This window comes from Thunnus thynnus, chromosome 13 (genome assembly GCF_963924715.1).
Source record: "Thunnus thynnus chromosome 13, fThuThy2.1, whole genome shotgun sequence".
NCBI classification, from domain to species: Eukaryota; Metazoa; Chordata; class Actinopteri; order Scombriformes; family Scombridae; genus Thunnus; species Thunnus thynnus.
The window spans coordinates 8,911,673-8,933,643 of record NC_089529.1 but is presented as its reverse complement, the minus strand read 5'-3'; the positions used below and the strand labels follow the sequence as shown (position 1 = coordinate 8,933,643).

The 21,971-nt window shown below is 40.5% G+C and overlaps 1 protein-coding gene across 1 annotated transcript in view; it reads left to right on the top strand.

Annotated features, from left to right (window-relative positions):
• The window catches only part of LOC137195363 (roundabout homolog 1-like), a 108,471-nt gene that overhangs the window by 77,269 nt on the left and 9,231 nt on the right, over nt 1-21,971 (top strand). Inside the window, exons 7-17 of the mRNA XM_067607639.1 lie at nt 10,772-10,929; nt 14,816-14,936; nt 15,925-16,063; nt 16,166-16,293; nt 18,404-18,528; nt 18,630-18,801; nt 20,632-20,837; nt 20,930-21,011; nt 21,108-21,276; nt 21,389-21,555; nt 21,698-21,819. Coding sequence (XP_067463740.1) covers nt 10,772-10,929; nt 14,816-14,936; nt 15,925-16,063; nt 16,166-16,293; nt 18,404-18,528; nt 18,630-18,801; nt 20,632-20,837; nt 20,930-21,011; nt 21,108-21,276; nt 21,389-21,555; nt 21,698-21,819 — 1,589 coding nt within the window. The remainder of the gene's footprint in view (nt 1-10,771; nt 10,930-14,815; nt 14,937-15,924; nt 16,064-16,165; nt 16,294-18,403; nt 18,529-18,629; nt 18,802-20,631; nt 20,838-20,929; nt 21,012-21,107; nt 21,277-21,388; nt 21,556-21,697; nt 21,820-21,971) is intronic.

Below are 21,971 nucleotides of genomic sequence, written 5' to 3'. Positions count from 1 at the left end.
GCTCCCTGAGACAAGGGTGCTTTGCAACAAGAGCTTTGGCTACACGTTCATAGTGGTCTTTACTTGGATAGGCAGTGATTTTGGATATGATATCAGCTAGTCTGTCCAGTATTTCACTCTCTGAGATGAGCATCACAGTTCTTTGGCATAGGCATCATTTACTATCCACAGGTGAAACTCAATGTCATGGGAGAAATCTGGAATAACAAAGGGATCAGGCCATTCTGTTGAATCACCACTATTTGGGGAACCAAAGCTTACAGTGTTGAGTCAGAAAATGGTTCAGAAAACATGAACAAAACTTTAGTGTGGCTCATTCTTTTGGTAGATCCTCGATGTCTGTCAAATTGCACTGCTCACTCCCAAAGTCTGGATCCTCAAACTGTAAATGAAGTTCCCTCAGAGGCCCAGAGTGTTGCGCAGTACTATATATAGCTCATCGACTGACAGGGGAACATTCTGTAGGGTGACAAGCCTTATTTCCTGAGGTGAGATAATAACTCAGAGAAGCATCACTGAGGAAGCACCAATAGCTGAAACACAGTGAACAAACAAGAAAACATTTTATATTAACAGGAAAAAAAATCTTCTGAAGTGAATCTAAAAGAAGTTGTAAATAAAAAGTTAAAACAGCAGAGACTAGATGCATGAAATTGTACAATAAAAGAGGTTCATATTCTGCAGTAAAGTGTATGTGATTGCACTGGTCAAGCAGTCACTAGTCTGTTATGTGGTCCAAAGATTAAGGGTGTGTTTAAATGTACAACACAACCCTCCCCAATAAACTTTACCTTAATGTAACATGAATGTCTTTCGAGTGATGAGCAGCTTTTTTTCAATAGGGTATGCAGCAAGAGGGATGTAGTCACTCAGAATGTCAAGTTCAACAACCACAGTTACTGCAGGGTCTCTTTTGCTGAGCTGGTAACACCTGAGATTCTCCAAGAAGGCTGCCATGAATGGTTCCATAATGAATGATATGCAATGATCCACTACACAGATCTCTAGCGCTCTCCCAAAAATCTGGCAGTCAACTTGTCTGTCCAGCTGAGAGCACCATTCCTTTAGAATATTTTGTCCCATTTAAGATAGCAATGGAGGTGAGTGAAACAGAGTCCAGACCTTTAAACTTATTCCATATAGCCTCTCTGTTAGCAGCATGTAAGATGCCCACAGACACAACTGATACTCGCCCAGTACTAATGCTTGGTTTGAAAATAGTTGGCATCTCCAAATAATATGCCAACACCAGCTGATGTCTTGTGGCCAAAGTGTGCAGAATATTTTTGAAGTTGCCAGCATTCTGAACCACTTAAAGAAAGAATGTTTTGCCTCAAATCATATTGTCCAGAACTCAATTAGTGCATCAGGATAGTGTTCAAGATAATGACGTTCAGAGCATAATTTAGTCCCATTAAATATTTGTAAAAGCAACTGTCTGTCAGAGGTCTGGCCTGTAGGTAGCACAGGGTGTCTGTTGTGAATGAATGACTGGATAACAGCTCCACAATGTCTTTCAATTCAGGGACCACAGGCCAAGTTTTTTCATTCTCTGGAATACAGTGGCCGATCAACAGTGGAAGAAATCTCAGAAGCACCCAGTTCTCATGTCCATAACCACCAATTGTTACATTTTTTGAAAAGTTTGTACTGTCTGAGGTCAGGTAGTTTTCAGGGTCCAATGTAACATTTTTCCCCGCTGGCCGACTTGGCCAGTAGATCAGAGTTTTACCAGCCCCTTGTATATTTCCACCGACTCGGCAGCCAAAAAATGAAAATAACTTTTTTCCCATAATTGTGGTTATTCATTGTATACATAATACGTACAACAGTGAAGTTCCCTTTAGATTTAGTCGTTTTACTTTAGTTATATTATAAAATTAGGCACATTGGATCAGTAAATGAATGGTGTGTAAATATAGGTTTCTCCATATTTTGTGTAAAGCCAGTGAGTATGGAATACATAGGGAGAAGAGAACAGAAATTATGATAATAACATTTCAGTGAGTATGGATGACCTTGATAATAAACTCTTGTGTTAAGATCTGAGACAATGCTAAGAGATCTGCAGAAATGTACTTGTTAAGATAGAACAGTGAGAGAGAAAACATAATGGCATTTGTTTGTGTGCGCATGTTCACTCCAAGCTCCTTCTGTCTGTTTCTGAAAGCCACCTGTCTACCACAGATGTGTTGAACTGCTCCATGTCTGGATCCTCCATGCTAATGAAGAGCAGCCTTGTCAGTGTGTCACCGACAAACTGTACAAAACCTAATAGTCGCTGTTTTCCACCCAGGAGTATTGTTGCTTCCACAAAATTAGAAAGCCCCTCTTTCTTTTCGTAGCCTCATATGTTTCTTTCACATAAATTTTTTTCAAGTCCTGTACTGGCCAAACAACTTGACCTGCATAAACTTTTACTGGCCACGGACCATCGGTTATGCCGGACCCTGGTTTTGTCGTAAAACTGAAAGGGAAATGATGCTATTCTATCATTAATGTCATTCAATGTGAAATACTTTTCAGCAATCAGATCTTAAAGACTTATACATAGTTCCACAGGTACAGTTCCTTCCAATACATCATGCAGTCTTTCTTCAAACCATCAACACATGAGGCGCCAGTTGTCTAAGCACACTAACAGCTTCATCAAACAGTTCTGGTGTTCTCAAAGTAAAAGTCCCACTCCTGGCAATCATGCTGCTGAATATTTATTCGGTTAGCCAAACAAAATCTGCAAAATTTCTCAATAATGAAAGACTCTTGGTAACCAGCAAGTGAGTGTGCACCCAAGTTGTCTGCAGAAACATACAAACCAGTACCTTTGACATAAGACCCAAGTCTTTGTACAGATATACTTATGGTCTCTTAATGCTGAATATCTTAAATCAGCAGCTCCAAAGCCTTGCTGTAACTATATTGTTTTATGTGTACAGTTTTGCACAATACAGCTAGATAAATTGATGATAATGTTGATCTAAGTCTGGATAAGTTGGCCATCACCCAATATATACCACACGCTTTGTGTTTCTTTTCCAGTCCCCACTGGATTACTGATTAACTGGTTTACAAAGTTCAAAGTTGTCACTGTATAAGCCAAGAGCTATGCCAAATTCTTCAGTGAGAAGTTTGTTTTCTTTAATTCACCATTTTCAAATGAACTGTAATGACTTTCCCATTCACTGGATCTCTGTAATGTTTGAAGAGTCTCACTTCTTTCCAGCAACTTACTTAACAAATCTAAAATAGGAACATAAACAAATGAATGTTTTTTTTTCTTGTGCATTTAGCACATACTCAACCGGTTCAATAACTGGAAAGTTCTTTATATAAAATGACTGCCTTTTATGCTCTGTGCCCAAAGGCCCCTCCCTTGAAAGACATTTGATGTTACAATGATGTTACAACAAAGGCATCAGCTGCAGTTATTTTCCTCCAAAACTGTCTCTGTAATTTTCTTAATATTTCGATAAGCAAATTCTCCCATATCAAATAACTCATCAATTACTTCTTGTACTGCTAAACTTGAAACATGTAAAAAAAATTTGCATGCAGAGAAATAAAGATGCCAACTGATGTTTAATGGCCTCTCCATTTTCAATAGCAGGTTCAGCCTCAGGTACAGAATCATATGAAGGTGGTACCTCAGTATCAGAAACAGAATCCTCTTCTATTACTGCATTTGTAAGTGTATGGTGTACAAAAAGCTCTGGTCTTAAACTATTCAGGATGGAAAACTTATGGTAGTTACTTCTATGAATTTTAAAAATTGACAGTTTACAAGACTTGAAAGACCAACCTGCAAATGGACATTTAATTGTTTCACTGTTCCTCAAATGAGTCTTTAGATGTGCAAAATATTTGTTAATGTTACCAGGCTCTGGGAACGTACACAAATCACAACTTACTCACAATTTTATGACCTTCTTTTACAACAGTTTTGAAGTTCAGCCTGGGTTTGAAATGTGTCCAGTCTTCATAAATACAGACAAGGCCTGAACACCTGTGATGATGTCCATGACGCTCTTTATAATGCTGTATTATTCTTCCTTGCCCATTGGAGGAGAGCGCACAAAATTAACATTTCCACATGATAGTATAATGGATTATAGATGGGACTTACTTTTATTGAAACAATTAAGTGGTTAAGAATACAATTATTAAAACAACAACAACAAACAAACAAATAAACAAAAGTATAAACTGACTATTCCACATCTACTTTTCAAACATACTTTTCAAATACTCCGTTTTTTGGGTTTGGACTAGTTAAAACTTATTTAGTATAATGCAACTGCCCTGCAAGAATTACAACCTTTATGATGGTTAAAATATTCAGTTTTGGTTTTGCTTTGTTGTAAGTGGTGTTGCTGTTCATTTTAGAGACTGTAGATTGTGATTTTGAATTATATTACATGATAAACTGTGGACAAAATACAAGAAACACCTCTCAATATAATCCAATTCAATAGTGCCAAAAAATTTGTCTCAAAAATGAGTAAAGTAAATCTCTAAAACCTCCAATCTGTTGATTGACTGAGGAGGAGCAGTTGAAGACATTGCTGCTTGTCTAACAGGTCTTTGAAAAATTCCTTGCATTATCTCTACTGGAGGATTTTGTTGTAATTTTAAATTAATAATTTTAATCTACGACTGGAGTTTACAATAACCCAATGTCAGTCTCATTATCTTTGTGGCCTCTCTGCTCTGCTGATCTCTGTGAGTGTATGTGTGGAATTCAGCCCTGCTCTCATGCAAACTTAACACCACAAACACACACAGCAGAGAGGGGGGAAAGGGGAAGTGTGACGAGGCAAAATGTCTGCTCAGAACCGAGTTTTGAGTTGTGTCCCTAGTCTGCAGCATGCTCTGCATTACCATAAGTATTTATCAGCAAAAAATCCATTATCAAAATATCATTTATAAATATATTTTCCTACTTAGTGGTAAATATAAAATACAAGGAGCGAGCTAAGCATGGGCAGTGACTCAGCCGTTTGAATGTGAATCCCCCAGCCACATGCCCAGTGTAGCCAGAGTCTTTGGCTACACTGGGCATGTGACATAAGTGGACCACTCGTGGAGTGGATGCTGCAACCATGCGCTTCCATTATAATCAATGAAAGTGGCTACACCAGTGACAAAAGCAGCACATAAGTCATGGGTATGCGCCACGGAGTTCAAGTGTACAAGCCTAAACGTAGACCTGTCTTCTATTTATATTTTTTATGCAAGCCATACACGGCTATAATGTGCTATAAATGGTCTATATTTTTAAATAATTGAACTATACAGGATTAATGAGCTCTAGCTTTGTCAGATTGGTTGTGAGATTTTCTATTATTATTTCCTGTCACCTGTTGTTTTATGTCCCTTGCTTTCTTTGATAACAGAGATTGAAATAGCAGCTACTTTGTATCAAACGGTGCTTCCACCTTGGGATCTTACCAGCCTGTTGGCATTTAGTGAAAACACAATCCCAAAACCAAGGTCCAACATCTTGTTTTGGCTGTGAAGTTACAGAAGCCTACGTTGTATGTCCGCCTCTAGGTGTAGCCACCAGAAGAAAATATTATGCAGCACGTCGGCTCCACAAACGGCCCGCTTATGTTACATGCCCAGTGTAGTCTCGACTGTGTAGCTGGCTAGCCAGCTACTAATATTAGTGAATGCTAGCAAACTAGTGTTTGGTTGGGGGGTGAGGGGTGTCGAGCAAAAAACTTCAGTGGTGCATGAAGTAAAAAAACAAATATTGCAGTCACATTTAAAAACTTAACCAATTTGTTATACTTTTACATTTTATACTTTTTATCAAAAGCATGGCTGATGAAATTTGTCCAACATGAGTCTCAGAACAAGGTCATGGGCATAACAGAGGGGGAAAAGTGTTAGCTTAACATCAAGGCCACAAATTGAGCCTTTCCGGGCTCTTAAAAAGCACAACCTACATAGTTAATGTTATTACGTTACTACACCTAAGGTTAATGGAAAAAGACTTAATTAAAGGCATAATTTAAACTCACCTCCTGGCGCTGTAGCTCAGCAGGAAAAAAATCCTCACTATACTCCGCTCTCCTCATTGCAGACAGTAACATTGAATTGCTCCGCCTCAATTCATAGGCCGTTGTCAGGTACATAAACCTTCTGCCGGTGGCAGTAGTCCTTTCTTGTTTACCACAAAGTGTCTATATTTTAGTTGGAATTCGAATATAGGACTTATCTGTGTTCTCCTTCATCAATCTCCACATGAGAGACGAGAAGTATTGAACACAGTAGCATGAATACAGCAACTGCAACGCCCACCGGATGGTCCGTGGTGGTGTGTTCATGGACCTCCCCGCCGTCTCGGCCCTTTTCTGTACCAACCCCCTGTGGGCCAAACTCCCATTTATGGAGGGTTTGGCGGTGGAGAGGGCTTCAGCCATTGCACAACCGAGGTGTGAGGGTTTTCTTTTACCCTGATGACCTCATTGTCATGGCCAAGTGCAAAGAATGGGCTATGTTCCTCACAACCCAGTTGATTTTGTGTTTAACTAAGTTAGGGTTCACGATCAACTGGAAGAAGAGCATCCCCTAGCCATAACAACAGGTGGAATATCTGGGAGTTGTGCTCGACTCATGTCCTGGGACTGGAGAACAGGGGGGCTTAGGTCTTAGGTTTGGTTTTAGACCGAATCGTTGTTTAGTGGGATGTGTCGAGGACATATGCATGGCAGTGTCCTGGTCTAAGCCATGTCCATTTATACAGTTCTATCTCTTGGACATGTCAGGCTCCTTTTCGCAGTCTGTGTTCACTGGATCGACCCAATGAAAAAGGTGAGTGTGTGTTTCAGCTATGTTTCATCTGGCCCCCCTCTGGACATGATACACCTGCATTTTTCTTGTGCTCTATGATGACCAAGGGAACGGGGTGTGCAGAGGGTCTGTTGCATGACACTAAACCCCTGCAGGTTAGGCCATGGCCCCACCCAGTTCAGTGATATACTACCTGGATCGGCTGGGCCCCCTACTTCGTCACTGAGGCGGCCTAGGCTATAAGAAGTAGGTGGGCTGCAACTAACTTTAGCCAGTCAGGATCAGTGAGGCTGATACACCGCTCACTGAAGAGGTTGTAGGATGCTGGACAGCACATGCTGCCTTATATACTGTGTGCTCCACACATATTCAATTAAGCGTGTCCTGATTGGCCGGCTACATTTATGCAAATTTCAGTAGGTGAATACCCTTGGAGTCCAGTGGAGGGTTCCGCCTGTGCTAATAGAACTAGGGTTACAATATCGTAACCTTCGATCTGCAGTGTGCAAAAAGGCACTTTGAATACAAAATGGAGTAACAAGGGAGGGTTAGTTTTGACTGTGGTGACAAAAGGTGCCTCTGGCTGTCTCATGTGGTGATGAAGTGTGATAAGGTTACTGTGTGTGCCCCTGTCTGTGGGGTTAGATTGTGTTCCTTTTTGGTCCAGTTGGACTCTGCAGAGAGGATTATTGGAGCTCTGCTGCAGTAGGCCTTTCAAGCTCTGGCTCAGGCTCCAGAGGACTAACAACAAGTCAGACACTGTCAGATCCAGGGTAGTGAGGCCAAGGGCTGATGCTTTGAAGTGGGCTATGAGATTCTCATCTGGAGGGATCAGATGGAGGGAGAAAAGAAGACAGCGAGAGGTGTAAAGCTCCAGCTAAACAGGCAAGCTGGGTTGGCTTCAGGAGCTGTAGAGGTGGGTTATGCTGTTAGAAGCCAGAACCTGCATTCTATGAATTGCTTTGACTCTGTAAAAACCTATGACATTCATTTTTATGCAACTCCTGAAATAAACAAGTATAATTTGATAATAAGAAAGCCTTAAAATACAAATGCAAGTGTGAAAGAGCAGAAGGGAAAATAAGGTTAAACACAGCAAACGTAGTTTTAGTTTTTGAAGTTGACTGGGAGATACAGGAAAAATATTAATGACTCTGCAATCAAAGCATGCAGAGAAAAAAAATGTCTGTATTTTTTATAGCAGAGGTAAGAATCTGGGTTTAATTTGTGGTGATTGCCCTCTGTATAATTCTGCAAATATCCCTAAAATGCAGACAGCCATCTCTGGATCTCCACATTTGATCAATCAGCCCGTAACAAAATTTAAACATTTATGTATCCAGCAAATGCATGAATCAGTTTTACCTCATTCTTCTTCTCTATGGAGACAGGTTTTTCAAACGCCTCTGAATTAAGGGATGTAGGGCTATACAGCAGTGTCAGCAACATCCGTCCTATTGTGGGAAGTAGATTGTCAGGATATGTTTCAAGATAAGCTGCGTTTATGAATTGCGCGGAGATAATAAATGACAAGAAAAGAGACACTAAGGCAAGAGAGTGGGAGGAATTGAAGATGGTCTTGTTTTGAGAATCAGAGTACTTACATTTGCGTATGCTTGTATGGTTTTTAGTTGGGCATGCATAATTTCTTATTATAACTTAATAAGCAGATTCATTTTCCCTTCTGAGAATATAAACAGTCAGTTTTACAAACACATGTTCCAGATTATCCCTGTGCTTACTCAGCACAATAGTATAACATGCATAAACGAGCCAACTCTTCCTTGTTCACATACACACAAAAACACGCACACTTATGAGAACATTCTTCACTAACCTTCATAAGCTTCCTCTGCTTTTAACCCTTATCTCTCCTCGCCTTATTTCTTACACTAACCCCAACGCTATCACCAAAAATAAATCTTTAACAAAGGGTTCGGAGGAAATAGTCCAGGCTTTCAAATCCTATGGAGACATTAGGACCTCACACGATAGTAAAAACAGATGTGTAACCTGATTGCTTTTGGAATTATAAGATAGTATCAGTCAATCAATCAGCATACACACACACACACGCACACTGTACTGTACACACAATTGTGATGGTCTCACTTTCTTCCTGTCTGAAGTAACCTCAACCATGTTTTTGTGTCCCACGAGGAATGCCTTTTATCATGTGACACGGTGGTGTTCGTGGAGGTGGGGGTGGGGTGGAGGGGAAGGTGGGGGGGGTCGTCAGACAGCTGTTTCCCATCAGCACTCAGTCAACTGCAGTCAGCCAGTCGCAACCCTGCTTGGAGGATCAGAGGGGCAGAACAGCATAGTGGAGCTCAAAGAGATGCAGGGGCCGAAATACTTCCAATTAGAAGGTCATCCCAATTTGTTCTCCCATATCCACAGTGCTCATCAGGCGTCTCAGGCCCGCTTGCCCAGTGTTATGTACAAATCCATAGCCAGGGGTGAATGGGTTGCCGCCATCTGGGAGTGATTATGCCTTTTCCTCATTGTTTCCTGTCTTTTCACCCCAACCCAGCTCGACTGAGTTCTGCTGTTCTGCTCTCTGTGTTGGCTCAGCTCCCTTGGCTTGTTCAGGTTCTAAGCCCCCCCTGTAATTTAAGACTGGGAATGCTTAACAGCAGTCACTCATGCACAGGCGTCTACATTAGCACATGTTGTTCACCTCATCAGGAGCAAGAATCTGCTCAGTGATGTGAAAGGAAAGACTTGTTTTCATTCATGATGTACCACTTTCTCTTTTACAAATCCACATTCCTCATGTCCATCCTCAGCTTCTCGCTTGCAAATAATGAATAATGGTCCCATACTACAGTTGAGAGGTCTAAGATTATTCTGGTTGATTTTTTGACACATATAAGTGTTTATAATCTCCTGCCTTTAATCAGAAATGTACTCTTCTTTGTGCTGTTTAGAGCTTGAGGCAATACATAGACAGAAAGGAGCTGCCCTTGTCCACCAGAAATCACACTTTACGGTTGGGCTCTGCGTGGATGCGAGTTTGAGCTGTCTCCAGTTCAGCTTCTGGCTACAAGCTCATTTTCTGCGCACAGGCTACTCGTTGTGGAAAGATGATAAATTGCTGTGGTAGCTTTCCACTGCCTGCTAGTGGAGCCGTCTGGAGCTCACCTATCTGCTCTGTAGCAGTGAATCTTCTCATCTTACTGTCTGCCATTAAGACAACCAGCTTTCTCAGCAGCTTGTCTCAATAAACTATATTCCCTGTTTGAGTAAGGAAGTAACCCCATGAGGTTCCCTGGGAAATTTCACCACAGATAAACAGATAGCTGTCTAGATAGAATATTAACAAATCATGATATATTTTGGGCATGATCTGGTGTACTGCTTTTAAAAATTGTGATAGACAGAGCTCTTGTATAACACTTTATTATGCTGCCTTCAAATAGAACTTGTAAGGTCATATTTTCGACTTGATAAGTCAAGTAGACAATATCCTGCTGCTAAAGTGGCATTAGTCTTGAGAACACTTGCTAGGTGACGAACAATGAAACAGATCATGGCCTTGTACCCTTTACAAAATGGTGACTGATTTTGTGTTTGCATGTCATTTCATGCAGTTCATGCTTATTCTGCTTATTCATGCTTATTCTGAGCATGGCATTTCATTGCCATGCTCAGAATAAGAAAAGAGTAAACAACAGAAGAAATTAATAGAAAAAGAATTAAAAAGCAATTTGCCTGTGCCCTGACATTTGAAAAAAAACATTAGCATGCACATTGTCACAACGTCTGAGCTCAGAGCTATAAAATTCCCACTTATGAAAGCTGTGAATACCACATCAGTCAGTAAATGGACTCTTGTTGTTGATACAATAAACACAACCCCACTTGAACGCACCAACAATATGAGCAGATATTGTGATTTAGCATTGTCAAATCATGGTCAAGCATCATTAAATTCCACTCTATTGACTGGTCTGCTTTTTTGTGTGTTTTCCAGTTTTACGTGATGACTTCAGACAGAACCCAGTAGACGTTATGGTTGCAGTGGGTGAGCCTGCAGTGCTGGAGTGCCAACCACCCCGTGGGCACCCTGAACCCACAATCTCCTGGAGGAAAGATGGTTCCAACTTAGATGACAGAGATGAACGCATCACAGTAAGAGATACTGTTTTGACCTTAAACATTATAGATCATCCTATCTTTTAAAGAATAGTTCACAAAAAAAATTAATTTTGTCATTCTCACCATCATGTAAGACAAAACACCTATTACCAGTTGGTACATCCACATGATACAAAACAAGAAGCTTGGACTTAAATTAAGCATGTGCCTTCTCAACTCTTGGATTTTGTTGCACAAGATTTGTGGTGTAAATCTTTGGTATTTAGTTGTCCTTGTTAGAACAACCAATTAACTCTCACATCAATAATGTGGAAATATAGAAGAGCAAGGTTGTTAAGTCCAGATCAAAAAACAATTTTCTTGTGGTCACAAGAGCTCCTAAAAATAACTATTTTTACCCATATAATCTCTGAGTTTCTAAACAGAACTCAGTTTGCTAGGAGGAATTTAAAGAGATGTTTTTTGACAGAAAAAAAACTAACCATAAAATAGTGTATCAGAAAAAAACTGCATACTATGCTTTTTGTATATGCCTGATGGCAAAAATACACAATAACAGAAAACAATAACAAGCTGGCAGTAGTAAGAGTCATTATATGAACTATAGTGCGGTATTACTGTAATCTAATGAAGTTATCTTGTGGCATGCAGTACACAGCAGTGATTTTCTTTTCATGTTTCTGTATACACTTAAGTGATTTCAGACCCAGAAGGGCTTGATGGCTTTGGCCAGCAAGAGCAGGAGTTCTTATCCCTTTAACTGAAGGACAGGACCTGGTTTCGGCATCTCAGATGATTGTGTGTGTGTGTGTGTGTGTGTGTGTGTGTGTGTGTATTTGTGTGTGTTGATTTGTTTATTTGAATGTCTCTGCATGCTCCTGGGGACACACAAGAGCAGATTCAAAGCTCATGTTAGTGTGGAGTGACAGGTAGAGTCTCTCTGGGGGGCTGTGATGGACAGAGCAGCTATCTCTGATTTAAGGAGAGGCATGGATCAGAGCCAGGCGGAGGCTCCTCTGAGGGAAATACAAAGGCTGCTTTTTGCTTTGTACTTTCTGCGTGCCTGTCTTTGTCCTCCCTAATCATCTTTCCTATATGGAAATATGTCTTTGCCATGAGAGTTCATTCAAAGACATCACTTACTGTACAAAGACCAAAGGAGTCCACCACAACTGATTCATGGCTACTTCCCATCCTTTTAAGTGTTTTTTTGTGTCCTGGACCTCAATTTATTGATACTGATATGTAGATAAAGTGGTGAGTTAATTCTTTAGAAGGTTCTAATACACAAAAAATGTGATTTATGGATTTTAAATGCCTTTATACATAAAATACATGTAATTCACACTATAAGCAGCTTCAGAATATGTGTGCCTTTAGTGTGTCTAAGGCTATATGAAGAAGAGAGAGAACATATTGAAACAGAACAGAAATGAAAGTTGAGGTTTCAGTGTCCGAGATGGAGGATAGACAAACCACATGTGGATTTCTTTGCAATGGAATTGCTCCTAAAAGCGAGGAGCGGTCAGTCCAGGAAATAAAAAAGTTCTTGGTCTGCTCTTTAATCAGCTGCTAAAGTTACTAGTGCAGCAGTATTTACAGCAAACAGCAAAAGTTGCAGAACACAAGTATAGCATTAGTCAGTGGCATTGGTTAGAGCAAGATCATCTTTGCAGTCCTTGAGGAGTACTTTACTGGCATCATTACATTTCCACAAAATTTGATTTTGGTTCATCAAGAGACAGTTATTGCATCGTAGACCCACCAGGACAAGTGCCCACTGATGTCCTATTAATCTAAGACACAAATCTTTTTTATCCAGGGTAACCTCAATCACCTGAATTTAATATGCTTCTGGATTTGATGAAAATATTAGTTCTTACTTATTTATGGAATGGAAAACTACAATATGGGAAAGATTATGAGCAAATAATAGGGCTATACACTGACATTCAAGCAATTGGAAAAAAGTCGTTTACTGTAAGTCTACATGTCAAACGTTCCCTATATGTGCCACTTCTATTAATAACTGTGCTACTCCTGTCCTCCATGTGCAATATGCTACACAAAAATGTAAATATATTAAAAAGGATGTTGTTTTGAAGCAGGAACGTGTTAAGCCCCTGTGGAGCTGAGGATGGCCAAAAAAAATCCATCTTTATTGCAACTTAGCGTGTAATTGTGCAATGTAAATTTATGCAATTATATCCTAATATATATTTTATTGGGCCAATCAAATACTGTAAAATACAGTTACTGTTTGCAAAAACATGCAGCCTGCCCGACTTGATAGGTTTCCAACAATGTCTGATTTCATTCATGGCTCATTCATGGCAATATAACCACCTCTGTAACTGTATGCAATAATGCAGTTATGCTTTTAGTCATATACTGTATAGAAGATTTATGCATTGGTTATATGAGTCTTTTTATTGCTAATGTGAGTCTGAACATCCAAACCTAATCCATTGGATACTGACAGGAAAGTTTGAATCTGCAGTACCAGTTCCCAAATTCTGCCACTTTCTCCTTGTGATTACTAGCGGTTGGCATTGTGTATAAAAGTACACACAACCACAGGTCACACCACAGTTTGTCAAATCTTCCTCTTAAAACCACATCATTTGCAACAGATTTGGAATGTCAGCCATAGTTAGGCCATCCATAGTTGTTATTTATTTGGTGTACAGTATGAGCTTTTTGTGGTGGAAGGTTAGCCTGGAGGAGCCTGACTAATGAATGAAAGGCAGTTGGTTTCATCCCTGCAGCAGCAATTTAATGATGTATTCCATCTGTAAGCTGGTGAGTGGAGAGTGCCCACCAAGCCAGGTGCTGTCTAGCATGACGCTGAATCCCTTGCCTGCCTCATGGACACAGCACTGTAGTCAGCCTTGATCTCTGACCTCTGTTAAGAAATAGCAGGGCTGAGGTATAACAGGCTGTGTGTGAATACATGAATAGATCAGTTCCATTGCCTAGTGTGAGTAGGAAAAAAGCAATTTTAAATCATAATAACAAGGCTGAAAGTTTAATTGAAGTTGATGCCTGGGAGAAGGTTTCAGATGTCTGGGTACAGGGAATGACCTTGTGTTTGTTTTGACATCTTCACATTGACATGTTTCCCTGTTATAGTATCGCGCCTGCTCACTGCTGCTGTGGTATCACCTATAACACTGGGTAGCTACAGACTATCTGAACAGTTTTCAAAGTACCATAAAGACAGCTACCATAGTCTGTGGGGGCATATGGTGGATAGGATATGAAAAGAATGAAAACAGCATGGAGTGCATGCAGTATACCTTCCACCTCTTTGTTGTGTGTGTGAGAGACTGCATGTGTGTGTGTGTGTGTGTGTGTGTGTGTGTGTGTGTGTGTGTCTGTGTGTGCAAATATGAGTACAGTGAAGGTAAAAAGTTTGAGAAAGGCAAAGTAGGCTGACAGAACATCTGAGGAAGGTCTCTACAAAGAGGCAGTATATCTTTGTTCCCAGGGTTCTGTGCTAATGTAGCACCAGATATGAATTATGTAATTTCATAATGGGTGACCTTCTGTGAAGCTTGAAAGGCAGTACAGATTCTTGTCCTCAGATAAGAGATGCATACAGATGCACACAAGAATACACGACACTACTTGCTGTTTTGACATCAAGTGCACATACATGTATATTTTCAAATGGAAGATAGCCAAAGATGTGAGTACACAGTGTGTGCATTATGCATAAAACACGTCTTCAGAGGAAGCTGTACAAATGTAAATGAAATTTAGCTGTGGCACATTTTATGACAAAATGTACATATTTTGGCCAGAATATTACATGCATTATGAATGTCACTCAGCTACTCACAAACACAGTACACACAAGGATGATAAGGTCTTAGGCAAATACAGCTGTGCAAATATATTTTGTGCTTTCTTTTAGATTCGCAGTGGCAAGCTGATGATCACCAACACCCGGAAGAGTGATGCAGGGAAATACATCTGTGTTGGAACTAACATGGTCGGAGAAAGGGAGAGTGAGATCGCTGAACTCACTGTGCTAGGTAAAATTTGGGGCTTCGTGATTGCATTTTCCATTGTTGCAGTGCTTAACTTAGTCCAAGTACCCTCTCAGTTCACGGTGGTTTAGTTTTCTAGTCCACTGTGTGAGGTCTTTGTCACTGGGGTATAATAACCCATTAATTACGTTGATTATGCAGCACTACCATCCAATTTGCCAGCTTTGGAGAGGTTTCCCTTCAAACTGTGCTGAACATTTACTGCTGCTACATCCAAAGCTACACTCCTCCAAACCCTTCAGTACAAGAGCTCCCCATGCTACCTCCAACAGCCCCCACCCTAAACTACTGATTCCAGCCTCAATTCTCCATCCCCCACTTATTTTCCTAACATTTCCCATCAGAATAGAGCTCTTATCAGTATCACACAGTTAGATGACCTTGGTTGGTGTTGGGAGTACTGCCTCATAAAGCTATTCAAGGCTGTGAGAATAATCCTGCTGAATACAGAAACAGGTCAAAATATACAGGTTGTGCATAATAAATGACTAAATGACTCTCTAGAATTTTTAATTTGCCAGAATTAGTTCTATTATAATTGGCTGACTGTACTAACATTTTCTGTTTCTTGAAGTAAAATTTAGAATGAATATTATCTTGCCATAACCCCTTGCACAATTTCCTTGCATCAATGCATGCTACTGTGAAAATACAGTATGCACACACGCAAAAAACGTTAATCAAAAGACAACAATCCAGGATTAAACTTGATATGGTATGGAAGTGAAGGTGTGATACATCCAGTCCAACAAGAACCTTTAGATAAACCACAGTAACTATACAAAGAGATTAATAAGTTTAAAGCTATTTCAATATTTTTTTCTTTCAGTCCGACAATTCAGCGATTAAGGATAACAAAAAAAGAAATGTAGATAAGACTTGTTACTAGATATATACAATGGATGGTACTCACAAACCTGATGTCAGTGAATACATTGATATTTGTGCTGCTTTCTGTTATGCTGCTCTCTAGAGCGCCCAACCTTTGTGAAGCGGCCCAGCAGTGTGGTGGTGTTGGCAGATGAGAGCGTGGAGTTCCACTGTGCGGTTCAAGGAGACCCTGTTCCCACTGTCCGCTGGAGGAAAGATGATTCTGACCTGCCTAAGGGCAGGTAATGCACAAAGGCCTTCTATACACAAAAATGTACCATGCAAACCTGGTGTTTCAACTTTTCCTTTCATCTCTTGATTGTGTGTGTCCATCTTGCCTTCAGATTTGAAATCCTAGAAGACCATACCTTGATTGTTCGCCAAGTGACCTCTTCAGATGAGGGCTCCTATACGTGTGTGGTGGAGAACATGGTTGGGAAGTCTGAAGCATCCGCCACGCTCACTGTGCACGGTCAGTTCAACCCGTCCTCTAACCATAGCACCACCTTCTCAGTTCACACACTATTTTCAAAGCCTCAGATTTCCTTTTCACGGATGAGAAGTATTTGCAAGACAGCTTTTCCTTGCCTAACAGGATAACTAATCCTGTCTCGTAGTGTCACAAATTAGCAGGCAGTGACTTTTACACTGCCTTTATCCAGACCTAGTTTTTGTTATTGTGCCATAGGCTGCTGTTGCTCTCAAGACAGTACAGGCAGAATTATCTCTGGGGTTTTTGTGTGTTCTTTTTCACTTCCTGGCTGGAGGTCATATAATGTCTACAGCAGTCCTCGGTTCTAAAACAAGCAGTGTAGGACTGTGCTGCAGTTTGTTTACAGTACTTTTCATAATAATGTACTGTATAAACTGAGAAGAGCATGCAGTTAATGTTTGCGTGACCGCAGAAAATGGATTCATTTGGTCGGAGTTGTCCTGCCACAATGACACCCTTTAGTTCTTAAATCAGTTGCAAGAAATGAGCGGTAAGACACCTCTCATAGCTGCACCTACAGACCCATATATACACATAAACACACATGGCAGTGCCACAGACTGTGAGGACAGTAGGACTTAATTAAAGATAAGCCAGGGCTGGTCTCATGCTGGGAAATGACATGGTTCCAATTACATCGTCTTCCTCTCCCTCCAAAAACCTGAGAAAATGACCATCAAGGGGGGCCATAGCTAATTTGGGCAGTGAGTAGAGAAGGGCAGGAATAACTGGCAGATGAGTAGAGGTTGTCTTATTGGAGGATATATATATGTATATATATGTATATGTATATACAGTCATAGCAACAAAATCATTTTTACTGACCTTAAACATTTGGTTGATATTAAACAGTTGCCATTTGGAACAGATGTAGCAGGCCTTGCAGCAAGCTTATTCATTATAAGGTTTGCCCAGGTTCCAAGTATGAAATGAAACGACTATTTAGCAGTGAACTCATTAAAATGATTGATATACTTTCAGACATTAACTTGGAGAAAGTGCTGAATTCAAATAAATGAAATACATTTGACTATACATGAAACATGTCTCCTCAGAGAGAGTGCCAACTATGTGCAAAATCATGTGCTGTACTTTTTAAAAAACTTTGAACACAAAAATGTTGAGCAATAACTGCAGTCATACTCTTGCTGCAGTTCCAAAACCAGCTGGTTAGCTAGCCATTCATTTCACTATAAATCTAGTTTACAGATGTCAAGATATACAGTAGTTCCCATTTTAAAATTGTGTCTTTGTTTGTGTAATACATTTAGCTGAGCAGAGGTCCCTGCATAGCACCAGCAGCTTCCTCTCCTACCCTCTATCCAGACACAGTGCTCCTTCCTCGCTCCTTGTAGGTTTATTTCGTCCATTAGGGGATTGTAGCTTTGTCCAAATAGGCCTCAAGGCTGGCTGGCTCTGTAATTTAAACCAGCCCTTCATTTTTCACGCCTCAGAGTCAACAAATCTGCTGAGTCTAATAGGGTCTAAACAGCTTGCCTTGTCCTTTGACCTTGGTTTGAATACTGGAGAAATGTTTCACTTTTAATTCCAAAAGCACAATTTCCTTTCCTGCATATCCTTTCCAAACTATACTTACAAATGTATGAGCATATATGAAATTGTTGTTGTTGTTGTTGTTGTAGTTGTTTTATACCGATTCCATTGTGCTCACTCATTCAAGCATGTGTCAATACTTTTTAGTGCATCATCTCAAATGCATATGCCAGTATGTGCCTTCATCACTCATTGTACTGCTCTTTTTTGTGTCTTTTCCCTTATAGTCAACACTGGTAAGTTGTCATCCGCCCCTCATCCACCATCAGACAGTAACAGGAAATCATGAGCCCCTGTCATTGTCCTAGCTGCACTGTACTTCCATCCACCAATACAGTATGTAATTCATGTTATATGTGGGTAAATGAATAAAAATATGCTGTTTTTTTTTCATTACAAAAGGTAAAGAATGACCATTTCTTGCTACATATCTTTTATTCTGAGCTTGTTATGAATACAGACTGATGTTCCTAAACTGGGAGTTAAGGAAATGTATCAGGCTGCCTTAGTAATTAGGACCCTTCTTCCTCTACAGTGCCTCCAGCATTTGCTGTACGCCCCAGGAACCAGGTGGTGTCAGTGGGAAGGACGGTCACCTTCCAATGTGAGGCCACCGGTAACCCACAGCCCGCTATCTTCTGGCAGAGGGAGGGCAGTGAGGTGAGATTGACCCTCAGTCTGTCATCACACTAAATCACCACTCAGTACAAATAACGCTAATGAAGGGGTTTCAAACTCTGTGATCTCTGTGTCCCCTACAGAGTCTCCTGTTCTCTTACCAGCCACCACAGCCCTTCAGCCGTCTGTCTGTCTCCCAGATGGGCAGTTTGACCATTACTGATGTTCAGCGCTCTGATGGCGGCTTCTACAGCTGCCAGGCTCTCAACATTGCCGGCAGTGTTATTACCAAAGCACTGCTGGAGGTTACAGACAGTGAGTAAAGAGAGGGAGTGATAGAGGGCAGATGGGGGTGCTTTTATCAGCCACCTTTCCAGCTTCAGTCTTTTGTCTTTTGGCTAAACGGACTACTTTGCTGCTGCAGTTTTTCGTTGTTGAGCAGATATATTAGGCTATGAGTTGGCCTTGGTTGCACACTGGTGAGAGCTACCTCCCTTATGGGTGTGGTAGTTGGCCTTGGTTACTAACTGTCAGGGGAGAGATTTCAGGGGATGTTGCTCACATGATGGGCTCAAAACCCTCTGTTTCCATGGTGATTTTGTGTAAAGAGTGTTTGGTCTCATCTCTCTTACCTCTAAAAATACTATTTACTATATGGCAAATGTATATAATCTAAATAAAAAGCTCAAAGGGAAATATCATAATTATTATCTATTGTTACTCTAGTTTCCATTAATATAACACAATCTAGTCTACTGCAGATATTTATAAATTAAGACTGCAGGATTATCATATTGTTTCTAGGTATGTTTATATAGAAAGTGGTTTGAGGAACTGTCATCCAAGTCCTAGGTGATGGGATAACTTCAATAATTGATTAAAAAAGCAATTTAAATGTGCTAGGAGGCTTACACCATTAATTACACACCACCAGCAAAGTCTACAGGTTCCCAATTAAATGACCTGTCTGATCATGAATACATGTGTCTTTGTAACTGTGTAACTGTGCTTCTCTGTACATATATTAAATTAATGAAGATAATTGCTTCAGGCTTAGACAGTTACTGCATGTACACATTGAGTTGTTCAGTGCAGCCCTGTTAGTTATAATGTATAATCCGCTGCTCATATTGGTAATGCAGCCACCTTAGTAGGGAAATGAGAGGCATCCACTCCACAGTGAGAAATCTGTTATAGGTAATGGGAAAAAAAAAGATGGGGTCATGTTTTATGTATTTTTTTCAGTGGTCTATAGCACTCCGCTCTCGCCTCTACCTGTTTGTCTCTACTCTCCCCTCCCCCAAAGTCTCTCCATCCCACCACACTTCTCTCATCCCCATTTGGAGTGGTGCATTTTAATGGAAATAACTGGTCCGCATTACCTCCGGCAGTTTTCAAGGCGCGCTTCCATCATCTTTTTTTTGCTATTCTTTTTATTTATTTATTTAGAACCCCTGCCCCCATCCACAGGGTTTTAAAATGTAAGAGAGAGCTCTGTTATCTAAGTTGGATTGTTATTAGTTGGGCTTTTGCCGTTGTGATTGGAGTCGGCTCCAGCAGTACCTACTGCCGAATGAACGATTAGTTGCTCTCCGCTGGAGGGGAAAAGTTGATTTCTTTTTCCTCCGCTGCCTGCACAGCCACCTAAACCTATTGTTCTCTCTCTTTACCAATTTTCCTCTCAATATCTTTCACATCTTATCTGTCTTGCAGTTTTTGGCAGTATTTCATTTGCTCGTTTTTCATTTTCTACTTTCATCTTTCTTACTTTTATTTTTGTCTCTCTTCATAACTTTGATCTTCTGTGAACATCAATTCCAAATTTCCAGTTCCATACTATAAACTACTGTTTACTGTTTTGAATATTAATATAGTTTTAACCCCAGTACAAGAATGTAATATGCATTTTGTTTAACCTAGCTTTACCCATATTTTACTTCCAATGACCACATTTTTTTCCAACCCTTAAACGTAATGTTTTAAGTTGCCTAAACATAACCACAAAAACTTCCCCCTATCATGGGGAAAAAATTAAAAACATATGTTCAATATTAGTAATTTGTGTTGGCTGTGAACATTTTTCAGTGATGTTAGACATTTCATTATTATTCTTTCACTTTTCTACTTCCTTTTTTTTCTTAGTAGCTGGGTCAGACCACCCTCCTCCTGTGATTAGACAGGGCCCAATCAATCAGACTGTTCCCGTGGACAGCACTGTGGTGTTGGGTTGCCAAACTGCTGGCACTCCACCTCCTACAGTCCACTGGAAGAAGGATGGTGCGGTGGTGTCTCCAGTGGACTCCCGTATGTCCATAGCAGACACAGGATCACTGGAGATTCGCTACACCAAGGTATGGGATGAAGTAATACAGCAGTTAGTACTGACAGCACTGAGCCAAGCCAACCCACTAATGTCTTCCACTATATATCATCTCCCCCTTAGCTGGGAGATACAGGCTTCTACTCTTGTATAGCTTCTAGTCCGAATGGAGAGGCTTCCTGGACGTCATACTTACAAGTCGAAGGTAGGTTACTCAAATTCAGACAAATAAATAAAGGTTGCTTATACACTGTGTAGCTTGTGTAATTCGCTTTTTAATTTATTGGTATCTCTGTGGCAGAGTTTGGAGTTGTTGTGCAGTCAAGTCATCCTACAGACCCTAACCTGGTGCCCAGTGCTCCATCTAAACCTGAAGTGACTGACATCTCTCGTACCTCTGTCACTCTGTCATGGAAATCCAACCCCAATGCAGGAGCAACACCTACATCTTACCTAATTGAGGCATTCAGGTTAGACATACAGTGTGTAATATCCAGCATGTTTAAACAACATATATTATCAAGCTTGATTTGAAATTTGCCTTGTATCTATGTGTTATCATTGCTTCACCTCTCCCTGCAGTTATACGCTGGGCAGCAGATGGGTGACCCTAGCTGAGCATGTGAAAACACAGAGCTTTGTCCTGAGGAACCTGAAGCCTGCAACTGTCTACCTCTTTATGGTCAGAGCAGTGAATGCTTATGGCCTCAGTGACCCCAGCCCAATCTCTGATGCTGTCAGAACACAGGGTCAGTGTGGGCTTTTCATTTTTTTTTTTAGATTAACCTAATTTTTAACAGTTAATCTGAACAGAATCTGCATGTTTATTTTAGTTCAAATTAATAAGTAACTGTTGCTATTTAACTCATTTTGTACCTTTGGTACCAACAGAGAGCACTTCCACCATGCAGGGAGTGGATCATCGTCACATCCAGAGGGAGCTGGGAGATGTGGTGATCCACCTGCACACACCAACTGTCCTGTCGTCTTCTGCTGTCAGGGTGCAGTGGATGGTAAGGCGAACACATACAGTAATGTTGACTGTCCTGCACACACTGTTCACAATTTTACGTTATATGTACTCTATGTGAGTTGATGTGAAGTGAGTTTAAATATGGGAAAAATGTCAAATGTGCAATAATCATCTACACTAAACTGTCTAGTG